The sequence below is a fragment of the Bison bison genome, unplaced genomic scaffold, assembly GCF_000754665.1.
Source record: "Bison bison bison isolate TAMUID 2011002044 unplaced genomic scaffold, Bison_UMD1.0 scf7180017864197, whole genome shotgun sequence".
Lineage (NCBI taxonomy): Eukaryota > Metazoa > Chordata > Mammalia > Artiodactyla > Bovidae > Bison > Bison bison.
In genome coordinates this window covers 2,885,505-2,900,533 of record NW_011494769.1, presented here as the reverse complement: position 1 = coordinate 2,900,533, position 15,029 = coordinate 2,885,505, and the positions used below count along the sequence as shown (strand labels likewise).

Sequence of the window (15,029 nt, the reverse complement as noted above, 5' to 3'; positions counted from 1 at the left end):
TTCTCCAATGCATGAAAGTGAAAAGAGAAAGTGAAGTCGCTCAGTCGTGTCTGACTCTTAGCGACCCCAAGGACTGCAGCCTACCAGGCTCCTCCGTCCATAGGATTTTCCAGGCAATGTGTTCCTGTTGGGAAGCCACTTTATATCTACATGAGAGAGGGGCCCATTGGATACTCAAAAGTGGAGGCAAACTGTTTCTCAAAATGCAATCTCAGGTACACTTCAACAAATAGTTTAACCATATTATATACCATAAAGCACATCTGTTCATTCCCGGGTTTCAGCACCAAAAAAAAAAAAAGCACATCTGCAGTATTTTTTTTAATCTTCCCTGGTGGCTCAATGGTAAAGCGTCTGCCTACAATTCGGGAGACCCAGGTTTGATCCCTGGGTTGGGAAGATCCTCTGGAGAAGGAAATGGCAACCCACTCCAGTACTCTTGCCTGGAAAATCCCATGGACAGAGGAGCGTGGTAGGCTACAGTCCATGGGGTCGCAAAGAGTCAGACACGAGTGAGTGACTTAACTTTCTTTATTGGGAGCCATTGGTCTACAAACTCAGTTTTGAATTAGCCACTCTCCAATTTGTAATTTCTTCATTATATTTTCGAGGTATAAAGAGTTTAATAGATGTCACAAGCTCAAATACAGTAGTGATTTACAGAGGAATCTTATTCCAACCATGATATTTTATGCTGTTAAAGAATTCAAATAAGTATAAGATATACATTGCTGTTTAGTCACTACTGAAGTGAAGTGAAGTCGCTCAGTCGTGTCCAACTCTTTGCGACCCCATGGACTGTAGCCTACTAGGCTCCTCATGTCCAACTGTTTTGCATCCCCATGGGCTGTAACTCACCAGTCTCCTCTGTCCATGGGATTCTCCAGACAAGAATACTAGAGTGGGTTGCCATTACCTTCTCCAGGGCATCTTCTCCACCCAGGGATCAAACCTGAATCTCCTGCATTGGCAGGCACATTCTTTACCACTGCACCACCAGGGAAGATCCCCAAAGAAATATGACTTAAGTCTAAAAATACTCAAAAGATCAGGGATACCAAAGAAACAACCAAGAATTTTCCAGTAAGGCCAGGAAGGAATAAAATTTTCTTCAAAAAAACAACCGAAAAATCTTTACCTCAAAAATGTGGAGAGAAAAATTTGGTTAGTAGACATTAAATATTGGTGATAGGACAGCAAAAACTGTAATGCTTGTATTACGTGGTAGTTACAGTTTTATTATTTTATGTTTATTAACTGCCTCAGCATTGTCTCAACATTGATTTAGATGCTCAGGACATTTTACAAAGGAAAATTATACAAAACAGTCTCAACATTAAGGAAGATCTTGATTTCTTTGAAAGTCAAGGTATATGTGCAAGAAAAAAAAAAAGTGGTATTAATATTGCTTAAGACCATGAATGAGTAAATGACCAAATATGTGGTACATTTAATAAGTATTGGAATTTTCTGCAAGACAGAGTGTTCCATGTATGCTGGAGTCGTCATCCAGGAAACTTAACTGACACTAGGGATGGTGGAGCCTAGAGCTATATTTTTTACTTGAAATTTGAGCTCAGCCACTTACAGTGTGACTTGAGTGAATCATTTGTCTCTACTGTTTATTGAATACCTATTTTATCCAGGCATTGTACAACATTTTTATCTATATTACTTTTAATTGATTATCAGTTAATCTATATTAATTTTAATTAATTAATCCTCCCTGAGGAAGTTATATCTAACTAAAGGCATGATGCAAGCGAGGAAGGTAGGGAGCATGGCAAGTATGTTAGACAAGAGTGAGCAGGCCGGGGCAGGGGGTGGGGTGGCGAGGGGGGTGGGGTGGCGGGGGGCGGGGGCAGGTTGGAGTGTAGTGGGAGGTGAGGTATGAGAGGCAACCAGGGTGGGACCCCTTCAGGGCTTATTTACTAGGAGTGACAAGGGGAGGGTTTAGAGCAGAGGAATCCCATGATCCATTTATGTTTTAAAAGGATCACACCAACTATTATATAAAGGGCAAGAATGGAAACTTCTCTGGCAGTCCAGTGGTTAAGACTCTGTTGTAAAGTAATTAGCCTCCAATTAAATAAATTTATATTAAAAAAAAATAAAATCAAATTATCTGCCAAGTAGAGTAAAAAAAAAAAAAAAGAAAAGACTGTGCTTCCACTGCAGGTGTGTAGGTTCAGTCCCTGGTCGGGGAACTAGGATCCTGTATGCCGAAAGATAGTGGTGGCTCCAACCAGCATGTTACAGTGGTACTGGTGAGGAGTGATTGCATTCTGCATTGTAGTAGATTAGATGTAGAATGTGAAGAAAAGAGGAATAAAGGCTGACTTCACTTTCTAATATTGTAATCTTCTCAAGAACTTCAGAAAGAAATATTTTTGTCCCTATATATGAACTAGGAAACTAAAGCTTAGTGTCTGGACTCCAAAATCTGAATTCTTCCAGCACCATAATGTAAAATTTGTAGTACAATACTTGCAGCATATTAAGTGCTCAGTGTTTGCACTTTTTGTTATTACTTTTTCATTCAGACATGAATTCTTTTTTTTTTTTTGCCATCATTATAGTTATGCTTATTCTTGATTCTTTTTGCTTGTTTTTATTAAAGTATCTTTTCACCTTTTTTCTCTTTTATTTTCAAGTATAGATTTGGAGAAGGAAATGGCAACCCACTCCAGTGTTCTTGCCTGGAGAATCCCAGGGATGGGGAAGCCTGGTGGGCTGCCGTCTCTGGGGTCGCACAGAGTCGGGCATTACTGAAGTGACTTAGCAGCAGCATAGTTGATTTACAGTATTATGTTCGTTTCAGGTATATAGCAAAGTATAACAAAGTGTATAGCAAAGTGTGTATAGCAAAGTTTCAGTATATAGCAAAGTCATATATTTTTTCCAGATTATTTTCCATTATAGGTGATTATAAAATATTGAATATAGTTCCAGTTCCCTGTACTACACAGTTAAACCCTTGTTGTTTGTCTATTTTATATATATAATAGATAATTTTTATCTGTTAACTCTCATACTTCTAATTTATCTCTACCCCCTCAGAGTCAAATTCTTTAAAAAAAGTTTCAAAGTTAAATAAGAGTAGTTCATTTAACCATAGATATTATAAATTTAATCAGTATATGATTATTTTGTTAAGATATGATTATTTCCTATTTATTAGGATATAAATTTATCCTAATTAATATGATTATTTTATTAGGATAAATTTATTTGCCTATTTTGCTTAAGCTTTGCAATTTTGACTCCTAAGGAAGTTCTAAAAACAAAAATAATCATCCATTAGCATTTGGAAGCTTTTTTGCATAGATTTCTAAACTTAGAGTCTTACTAAAATTAATATTTCTAATCTGCCTGGAGATTTCATTTTTATCTGTTTAGGCATAGCTTGTGGAAATTAAACATGTTTATGTTGTATACATAAACTTCATTATGCAAAACATGCTTTTTAAAGTATTTTATATGCTAAAATCCTTGAGAGAAGCAGTATGTTTAAAATCAAAGTAATTGCTATGGATCTAAGTATAGAACATTAAGATGTTATATGATTTTTTTTTAATTATTTTATAGGTGTAAAAGGCTTAATCTCCAGCCTTTAGCTTACCTTTGGCAGAGAAACCAGGAAGATTTGCTCCAAGAGATGATATCATCTAACATTCAAGCAATCATCATCAAAGTAGCAGCTCTAGGTATGTAGCCAGACTTTCAAGGGAGCTGTCTGTTACCACTCAGATAATCTGAGTTCACTAAAAAACAGTTAAAACTGAAAAGGAAGATTGACTTAGAATATAAAAACGTGGAGTTATAAGCTAAAGGAATTGAGTAAGGGTAAGTTTTAGAATGGGCTTTTGATTATTTACCAAAGTGATTAATAGTGAGTCTTTTTTCTTTTTTGGCTTTCTTTTTTGTCCCTAAATATATAACTGCCTCTAAACTGGCATTATATTGTAGTCCTTCAGTTTAAGTTCCTTTTATAAGATATGGAATTCAGATTCATAGGGAACAAAAAGTATAGATTGATTATTTTTTTAAGCTTTTTAAAATCTGTATTTGGCACAACACATGATATTTTTATCTTTTTTTTAAAATACACCTTGAATAATGCTAAGTATCAATAGAATGATTGACTCTCTGGTATCAGAAATATGCTGGGTAGTGGATTTTTGTTGAGGACAATGAGAAATTCACGTTTGAGACAGTGTCATTTGATCGGTTAGCATAGACACAACAGGCAGGTGGTAATCTGATTCAAATATGGATATTACATGTGAACACATTTAATTTGTTGTTGTGAATTTTTATAATTATATTCATTTTCAAGAAACCATGGGGTTTGAGCCCAATTCATTTATTTCATGAGCCTATTAACAGTAAATGCCCTGGAGCCTCAGGGTCCTCAAAGCCTAAATCATGTACCTCATTTGATAGTGTACACCTTGCTGATCTCTGAAATAACAAGGTCTCAAGCTGTGGAAGATGTTACAAATAAATTCACATTTTAAACAGCATTAAAAGGAAGATTCCATAGTATTTCTTCTTGGTAAACACCAAGCTACTCTCTTCTTGTAGAAATCAAGGTGTTATCTTTGGTGGAAAGCCTTATTTAGAGAACATGCAGTTAATCTCCTTAGCTGTTAAAAAGAAAAAAATGAGGTGGTTTTGTGTTCTTATTTTTGAGAAAATGTTGCTCAGCAACTCTTATGATTGAAATTCTCACTACAGATATATTTGTCTTGAGTTTCCCTATGAATGTCCACAGAGTATGCTCTCACTTTCTTTGTTGCTCACTTGCAGATTTTCTAAGATTGCATAGCTCCATATTGAAGTTCATGTGACATTTCACTGAACAGTACATATTCTACCCCTAATACTGCTAGAAAATGGATTATAACCCGGAGAGAACCTGACCTGTTAGAAAAACAGAGCTATAGAATATGACCTTACTGTGACTGATATTACTTTTCATTTGTGTGTATGTATGTGTGTGCGCCTCTTTGAAAGGTTGGAGATGGTGATTAACGGTATTAAACTTTTGGGTAAAGTATCAAACCAAGTTGATTTGTCCTTGACATTCCAATGACAAAAGTATAGATCTGATTTTAACATTTATAGCACATAGTTTCTATTGATTGCCTATAGGTGTACAGAGACAGAAATTATTCTCAAGAACACTATTAAAGAAAGATTTGCTGAGTGGCACATTCCTTCTAAAGATACAGATATAAAAGATACAGTGTAGGTTTTCAGGCTTACCCCCCACCCCCAACACACACACACTTTAATTTTCAGAAAAAATTTAAGCAAAAAAAAAAAAGGACGATAGAACTTTTCCATGTGGAGAAGGTATCAGCAAAGTTTTGTGGCCATAAAATTATGGAATGGTCTTATATAAGGCTTGGCTCTATATGGATGTATAGAAACATATTTCTATAATTGTGTTACATAACCTCAGTGTCTTACAGGTGTGGGTGAACTCATGAAATTTTCATATTAATGACTTAGTATTTATTGACATTTCTGGTTTTTAGACTTATTTAAACACTATTTCCATATTGGATTTCAGAACAGTCCTGCCATTTAGAAATATTTATTTTTAATTGTATAAGTATTACATGAAAACATTCTTTTTTTTTTAATTTAAATCAAGAAATTTTTATTTAGTTTTCCAAGGTTCTTGCCTTTTATTTGAATACAGAATGCTAATGGAATAAACAGCATCCAAGAGAAATTGTATAGACTCAAAAGTTCACAAAAAGTTGCCGAGGACAAAAATTAATCTAAACTGAAAATACCAAGTTCTTCCTAGCCAAAGAATCTGGAGATAATTGGAATGCTTTTTTTTTTTTTTTCAGTTTTTCATTTTAAATTTTATTTATTTATTTTTTTTAACTTTACAAAATTGTATTAGTTTTGCCACGTATCTAAATGAATCCACCACAGGTATACATGTGTTCCCCATCCTGAACCCTCCTCCCTCCTCCCTCCCCATACCATCCCCCTGGCAATATATGGTAAATTTTCACGATACAGAAAAATTTGTTGTATTTTCTATCAACTCTTCTCTTGCCAATCATTCCCTTTCCCAGAGATACCACTGGAGTGATGCTGATCATCTTTTTTTGGTATGTGTATATTGGGACATCGCTAGTAGCTCAAATGGTAAGGAATGTGCCTACAATGTGGGAGACCCAGTTCGATCGCTGGGACAGGGAAATCCCCTGGAGAAGGAATGGCAACCCACTCCACTACTCTTGCTTGGAGAATTCTATGGACAGAGGAGCCTGGCAGGCTATAGTCTATAGGGTCGCAAAGAGTCAGACACAACTGAGCAACTAACATACACACACATATATGAAGCATATTCTGTATGATTCAACCATATAAAATTAAAGGATAGAAAAAAATGAATCCACAGTGTTAAGAATCTGGAAAACTGTTATCTCCAGGAGGGCAAGTATTGACTAGGGAGATACTGGCAATGATCTAAATCTGGATTTTGGTTTTGATTACATAAATATGTCTAATTTTTAAAAATTCATTAAGTTGAACACAGATCCATTAGCATAAATGATGATATGTGAGTAGGTCATGAAAACCTTGCTCTTGGGAAGTGAAGAAACTATTCATGGGGAAGTAACAGATCTTCCAACTTAGTTACCTTGCATAGGGCCACATAGTTAAAAAAAAAAAAAAAAAAAAAAACTTCCAAGCCATCCAAAAGAAAGGAGGCAAAAAGGAGGGAGATGAAAAGATAGGAGAAAAGATATATATGTGTTCTCCGAATATACACAAAATTAACAGAGATGTATCTGGAGAACCCCCACCCCACATTTTGAAATTAACCAACATACTTCTATTAACCTACTAATCAAAGAAGAAAGTATTTGAGAGTTGTGAGATGCAAGTAAGCTCATATTATATAATTCCATTTATGTGACATTTTAAAAATAGAAAATTATAGACACATGGTAAGTAACTGGATGCCAGATGCTGGGAGTTGGAGAAAGGACTGACTGCAGAGTGGGAAAATGACAGCATCCAACTTTTCTCATTAACTTTTGCAGAGTGGTGGAAATATTCTATGTAATTATGTTGATGCTTGCATGCCTGTATATATTTACTGAAATTTAAAATTGGCGTATTTTATTTAAAGCCAATTTTAAAAATGAAAACAAACATGGCAGTGAATAAAATTTCCCAAAGCCAAGAACTGGGATATTAGCTGGCAAGTAGACTATATTGGACCTTTACCAAAAGCCCCAAGAGGCTGCAAATGAGTGTTAACTGGGATGATACCTGTTTAACCCTAAGCCGGATTTAACTTAGGCAACATTGGGAAGTATGGTTAAAGTTTGGAGCAGCCAATTCCCCCTCCTTTGGCCCACTTCAGTATAATCTGACCATTGTATACATTTCACTGCTATAAATACACAGAAATGGACAAGAAATATCTCACAGGTGTGCTACATTTGTTAACATCTGTAGAGCAGCGATATAATTGAAGACTGAAATGGGAAATTGATGCACTAGTTAATTAAAATGGCCGGAAAGGAAAAAAGGATTTAATGATTAGCTTAATTAAATTATTTTATGCTAACATTGACTATGGTAGCAAGCCATGCCAAGATTCTACTGGGAATGCTTCTGGGATTGGAAGGTAAGAATGAGGTGATGGGGGATGATTTAAGTATACAACTATCTATTTTTCCCATTTTACAAGTTTCTTTTGTTTTGTTTTGCCTGATCTCTTGGTCCCAGGCCTGAGCTTAAAGTTACATGCACCAAAAGAAAATGTTATCAGTGCAGAAAGCACAATATTAATACTACTAAATTTGACAGTGTCTGTCCTTAAAGACTCTTGGGAATATGTCACAGCTTCATCCATGGAGGTAAATTAAGCCCTATGTCTAAACACAGGGCCATGTGTGCTGTGATTCTTTATCTGTCAAAATCTGTAATATCAACCTTGGAGTGAGTCCAAGGAGAAGCGTTAACAAGGCTGCTGTTCTTACTGTCCTCATGGTTTTATAATACATCTACTGAGCCAGAAAGGCCAATCATAGGGGAAAGGGTATGGGTCAAAACAGGTTGTAAATGGAAATGAAGGGTATCAGAGGAGATGGGAAAGCACTTATAAGTAGATTACAATTCTAGCAGAGTACAGTCATGTGACCTCCATGCTACCCCTCTGAGCTAGAGAATACCACACTTAAGGCATTCCTCTCAGATCTAATACTGACTACTTACGTTGAGAGGAAACTCTGGACCTCTTTTCTACAGAGAATGGAAGTTGCTGATATATGAGCTCTACCTGAAGATTTTACCTGGGCAATCTGAAGCAACAGAATGACAAAGTTCCAGTTGATGGTTCAGTATAGGGGTAGTTTATTTACTATAGTTACCACTCAGTTATTGATTTATTGTCTATAGTTACCATTCTGATCATTTTTCTGATGATAATTACTAATGAATTATGTCAGTGAAAAATTCCGAACAGTAGAGCTTTTTCATTCTCTGTGGGCATAAAACAGAATGGTATGTTGCTAAGACACCTACCTAGGTGTAATGGAAAGCAGATTTTTACCGCCTGTCATAGCTTGATCTTAGAGAAGGAAACATCAACCCACTCCAGTATTCTTGCCTGGAGAATTCCATAGACAGAGATGCCTGGCAGGCCACAGTCCATAGGAGTCACAAAGAGTCAGACATGACTGAGAGACTAATACTATAGCCTGATCTAGTCCTTCAAATACAGAATATGTGAATGTAATGGACTTCATTTAAATCACTGCAGAATCACTAGTGTCAACCCCAAAATCACTGCAGATGATGACTGCAGCCATGAAATTAAAAGATGCTTGCTCCTTGGAAGAAAAGCTATGACAAATCTAAACAGCATATTGAAAAGCAGAGACATTACTTTGCCAACAAAGGTCCATCTAGCCAAAGCTATGGTTTTTCCAGTATTCATATATGGCTGGGAGAGTTGGACCATAAAGAAAGCTGAGATCCAAAGAATCGATGCTTTTGAACTATGGCATTGGAAAAGACTCTTGAGAGTCCTTGGACTGCAAGGAGATCCAACCAGTCCAAAGGAAATCAGTCCTGAATATTCATTGGAGACACTGATGCTGAAGCTAAAGCTCCAATACTTTGGCCATCTGATGGGAAGCACTGACTCATTGGAAAAGACCCTGAAGCTGGGAAAGATCGAAGGCAGGAGGAGAAGGGGATGATAGAGGATGTGATGGTTGGATGGCATCACTGACTCAATGGACATGAGTTTGAGCAATCTCCAGGAGTTGGTGATGGACAGGAAAGTCTGGCGTCCTGCAGTCCATGGGGTCACAAAGATTAGACACGACTCAGTGAGTGAACTGGACTGAATGGACTTCATTCAAGGAAATTGGAACACCTCTCTTGAGGGAGATGGACTTATTAGAGATACATTGAATTGATATTACTGATAACAGTTATGTGAAGTACATTTATGGAAAACCTGTGACGGCCAGGCAGAGCTGTGTTTGGCATAATATGCTAATTGAAATCTCATGAGATTTATATTTTGTGTACAAACCATTTTTCTAAACTATACAAATGTCACTAATGTACCATAGTAATAACACGCATTGTGACTTGATTACTATTTCCTCTACTGTGCTAGATGTTCTGTGTGGATTTTTGATCCTGACATTTCAGTTCTATATCAGACCAAAATACATAATATTCCTGAAAGCTCATCATGATGAAAAGAACTTGCTAGTCCAAATATAGACACTAGAGGGAGCTCTTTTCCAGGAGACTCACTACATCTGGAAATGGCCCTGGAGGGACAACAGAGCTCTAAATAACTGGACTAATAGAGTATTTACTTTCATGGAACATTGTGTCAGTCAACAGTATTGGAAGAGGGCCTAAATACTTACCCAGAAGAGGCTATGGAATATTCTAATCATTATGGAAGTTGCTGTGTTTAAAGATAACAATCAGGAGTATCAGAAACCAAGCTAAAGATGCCAGTTTAGCACACTACCGTTAGCATAGATTATGGTAGGACATTACTGAACATGTGACCTTCATGCTTGTTTTCTAATGGCCCAAATACCACAGATATAAATGAGATTTGTCTTTTCATGGTACATTGGTGGAAATTGGACAGATAAAGGAATACCACTATGTTGACCTGAAGAGAGCATGTTGCACAATGACATCTGGAAACCAATGGCTGGTAAAACCTATACTATGACGTCTGGGATAGAGGTAAATCCTCAAACCAGATGGAATCCACAGTTTAATTATACAGTAATATCTCTGGTCACACCACCCTGGTCACAATAAAAGTGAATGTATGCAAAAGAAAGTTGATTTTGATGGGCAAGATATGAAGAATGGTGCTGTAGTCCTAATTGACTCTTTATGCCCTCCTGTGCCAGAGCATGATCAGTATGACAGTGAAGGACATGGAGAGTTGTTCTGATGCTCCTTGACCTCTGCTTGAATTGCTGTGTTGTTTGTTTACTTCTGTTCTTTAAATTATCAGTAAAGATAGGTGCTGAATAAGGTCTCAGATTTGTTTGAATCTGACTTGACAATCCAACCTTTTGGTTTAACTCAATTTCTCATTTATTTTGTACCATAATATGTAAGTAGGGTTGTAGAGAAAATGCATTTATGCTTCTGCACAATTAGGGCTTTCTGAGCAAATTTTGCAGCAACTTGGGACCTCAGTTAAAAGCAAGCATTAGAATTTAATGTATGATGGAATAGACAGAGAGGACTCCAGAGAGACTTACTTCTCTGGAGGTCTGTGTTTACATTTCAAGGGTGGAGGGATGAGACCTGGACCTTGGAGACATCTCCTGGGTTGTAAAACTGGAGACACTAGTTTTATTCCTCCCCAGAGAGAGATTTTTTACATTACAAAATGAAGACACAAGTCTTTGCTTTTACTTTTCCAAAGAATCTCTCAGAAGGAGAGGGGAAACAACTGTCCCCTTTTTCCTAAGTAAATACGCAGCTTTATACCTTACCTACAGAGGATGCAACTACTTGAAAGATTGCATCTCATTCTCATCATCTTGCTTCTGCGTAAAGAGCTGGCACCAAGAAGAACCAGAATGATATTATCTACTTACTGTGTGTATGAGTATTATCTGTTCTGCTCCAAGAAATTCATGTTGACTTTCAGCATGTTAATAAATACAAATATTAAAATGTTAGCAATCTGTGAAACAACAGTTTCAGAATCACAGTGCTAATACCCCCACCATCACTGTAATTGTTGAGAACAGTTAAAAATAATTTTTTACATGTGCTCTCCTGAATTTCACTTCTCATCTCTTAAAAGTTCTATATCTGTTTTGTCTGAGCATGTAACTATTATATACTGTACACTATTTATAACAGTTTTATGGAAATATAATTAGTATGCCATGCAGTTCACCCATTTAAAGTGTACAGTTATTAGTATATTCACAGTGTATTCCCATCTTTATGTCTTTATATATTTGCTATTCTGCACATTTCCTATGAATGGAGTCCTACAATATGTTGTCTTGTTCATATGATTGGCTTCTTTCATCTGAAATAGTGTTTTCAAGGTTTGTGTATATTATAGCCTGGATCAGTATTTGATGTTTTTTTATTGCCATATAACGCTCCATAATGAATTGTCCCTTTCTTTATTGCTTTATTCAGTTTGTTCATACTCTGTTTAGGAATTTTGCATGCATGTTGAAAAGAAAGATACAATCTTCTTTCCTAGTAATGACATATACGGGTAATAAGGTTACCCTGGCCTCATAAAACTTACAAGTGTTTCCTCTTTTTCTGTTGTCTGAGAGAGTCTCAGTAAGATTGGTGAGTCAATAAGTAATTTCTTAATTTTTCTTCTTACCCATTTTCATTTTATCCATTTGATGTTAACTATTTTTCATGATTTTTTAAAAAATTTTCTATCTTTTGCTCTGTGGGATATTTTAATGTTTCACATTGTTCTAAGAGGGATTCATTAGCTTTAATTATAATTAGCTTTAATCTTTTCAAAATCATTTTTCAGCTCATAATTTTTAAATTAATACATAAAATATAATAAAATCTTTTCAGTCCTTCCTAATCAATATAAGGAATTTAAGGGACTAGCCCATAGACAGGCCAGAAACAGTCCTATTTGGGATCCTTATATCCCAATGATACAAAGGATTGACCTTTGATTCAAAATGGCTTGCTGTATTTTTTTCAGTAATATGTTTAACATGATGGACCTTATATGTTCTATTTTATAAGCTGAAAATAAAGATGAATAGAGAAAGAGTTTTATTAGAATATAGCCATGCTTATTTGTTTACATATTGCCTGTGGATACTTTCTTGTTACAATGTAAGAGTTGAGTAATTGCAAAAGAAACCATATGGCCCACAAAACCCAAAATGTTTACTGTTTCGGTTGTAGAAAATGTTTACCAATTCCAGTTTAGAGAGACCTGATGGGATTTCACTCTAGTCAGACAATTTTATTGGTAACTACATCACTTTCACTTTTCACTTTCATGCATTGGCGAAGGAAATGGCAACCCACTCCAGTGTTCTTGCCTGGAGAATCCCAGGGACAGAGAGGAGCCTGGTGGGCTGCCATCTATGGGGTCGCACAGAGTTGGACATGACTGAAGCGACTTAGCAGCAGCAGCAGCAGGTATCTTTGAGGGGATTTGAAACTCAGAATCCTGCCTAGAAAGCATTCTCCTGAGAGAATGCTACTGATTCTTTGTGTTGACAAGTTATCTTCATTCAATTCTTATTTCTTCTAATTTCAAGGAATTTGAATCCTTTGCCTGTATGTGTTTGGTATGTGCCTGTATGTTACTTTTTCCAATAACATTTCTCCCCCAGTTTCTACTCCCGAAGTTTGAACACACATTATTGTTACTATATATATATATATATAGTTATTATACACACACACACACACACACACACAGGGGCTTTCCTGGTGGCTCAGACAGTAAAGAATCTGCCTGCAATGCATATATATGTTGTTGTCGTTGTCCAGTCGAAAAGCTGTCTGACTCTTTATGACCCCATCAACTACAGCATGCCAGGCTTCCCTGTCCTTCACTATCTCCCAGAGGAGTTTGCTCAAACTCATGTCCGTTGAGTCAGTGATGCCATCTAAGTATCTCATCCTCTGTCACCCCCCTTCTCCTCTTGCCCTCAGTGTTTTCTAGAATCAACATTTGCATTTCATGATCTGATTTATAGAACTTCTTTGACACAAGTATATATCTGACTGGGTTTTGGTTCTTAACACCAGTTATTTTATGTTACAACTTCCCTTCTCTTAACTGTTTTTTTTTTTTTCTTAATTTGTTCTGGTGAAATACGTCTTCAATATCTATTCAGGAATTATAGGTATTTCAAAAAATTTTTTTCTTGAGCTCAGGTTGTCTTTCTTTTGCTTTAACATGTGAAAGTCAACACATGTTCATGGATAATTTTAATTTTCTCCTTTGTAAGTAACTTGCTTGCTTGTTTGTTTTTCATATATTTCCTCTACTGTTTTATTTTCTTGTTATGCAAAAAGAGAGACTTAGATATTGTATAATTGTGCTGCAACATAAATCCAATCCACCTCTCTTTCTCCACCTCTAAAAATCACTGGAAGTTTTCCATGCAGCAGATGGAATATAGGCAAGACAATTAAGCCTGTGGTTTTCAGTGGAGCTAGATGTATTTTTCTTTTTTGACAGGTTCAGAAAAGTCAGTGTCTAAATTGTGGTTAAATCTTGGGACTTTTTGACTTCCTGTATTATACTTTTAATCTCACATTTTTATCTGCTTTGTTAAAGATATTTCAGGTATTTCAGATGAGATATAGTTATGATTTGGGATACTAGAATAGCATCAATTAGAATAGTATCAACTAGAATAACAATTTCAAAATAACAATGTTTTTAAGTGACTGAAATGGTTTAATTTGAAAGATAATAGATGATTTCATAATTGACTTACACCAGTGTTTCTGGGAGAAAATGTTTGTATTAAGCAATTAAAAACATAATTATAATGATTATTGCACAAAGCCCATCTTTATAAGGTCTTAAAGAGCAAATGCTATACTACAAATAGTTTTAGATAGTGATTAGATTGAAAATGACTGATTTTATTTCATTTTATTTTTGGGGTACTGGATAAAGAAAGATTTTATAAGAATAAATTTGTCACCTGCCTTAGGCAGGAGTAATTAGATGTAAGCAAATTTAATGGAGTCTGTGTGCTCTGGGGCCATTCAGCTGTGCTTCAATAATTGCAACTTTTTTTTTTTTCAACATATTTTTTTTAACATATCAGTGGCAAAAATGTTTAAGTATAGGGTGTCCATTTATCTTTTAGGTAAATAACTTTATGTACTTTATAAGCAAAGAAGCAATGAATGTATTAACAAATAGTAGACTACAGTCAGAAATGAATGTTGCTGATGGTATACAGTTATTCTATTTCCCTAATTCATTAGCATTAGATGACTTAAGACTACTTCCATCCTTTGTTGTCCTTCATTCTGTTTACTGTCACTAAAAAAATTCAAGGTTTACTTAAACAATATATATTTGAACAAGTAAATATTGTATTTTGATACTTCCCTTTTTAATTCAGTCTTTACAAATTAAAAAGGTTTAATGATTTTCCAAGACACAGATCCACAATAACAAATTATTTTTTCCTCTTTTTTCCCCCCAAAGTGTAGATTTATCTCTTCTGTACAAAATCTCCTGGAATCTAGCTCCTGCTAATCACTATTATGATTTTGCCACTCCTCACTCATAAAAACTACACACCAATACTCAGTTAAAATAGCATTACTAAAATATTATTCGTATCAGGGATAGGTTTTTTCTCATTACAGAAATCCTTACAATATTGAATTCTGTTGATACTTAAAATGTGATTTAACTTACAGTTTTTCAAAGACATCTTTTGTATAAAGAATCAGAGTATGAGAATGTAAGAATGTATGTC

The 15,029-nt window shown here is 35.6% G+C and overlaps 1 protein-coding gene across 2 annotated transcripts in view; it reads left to right on the top strand.

Annotated features, from left to right (window-relative positions):
• DPH6 (diphthamine biosynthesis 6) overlaps positions 1-15,029 on the top strand; it is a 192,079-nt gene that overhangs the window by 103,477 nt on the left and 73,573 nt on the right. For both annotated transcript variants that reach the window (XM_010844190.1, XM_010844191.1), the window contains exon 5: positions 3,589-3,707. In XM_010844190.1, coding sequence (XP_010842492.1) covers positions 3,589-3,707 — 119 coding nt within the window. The remainder of the gene's footprint in view (positions 1-3,588; positions 3,708-15,029) is intronic.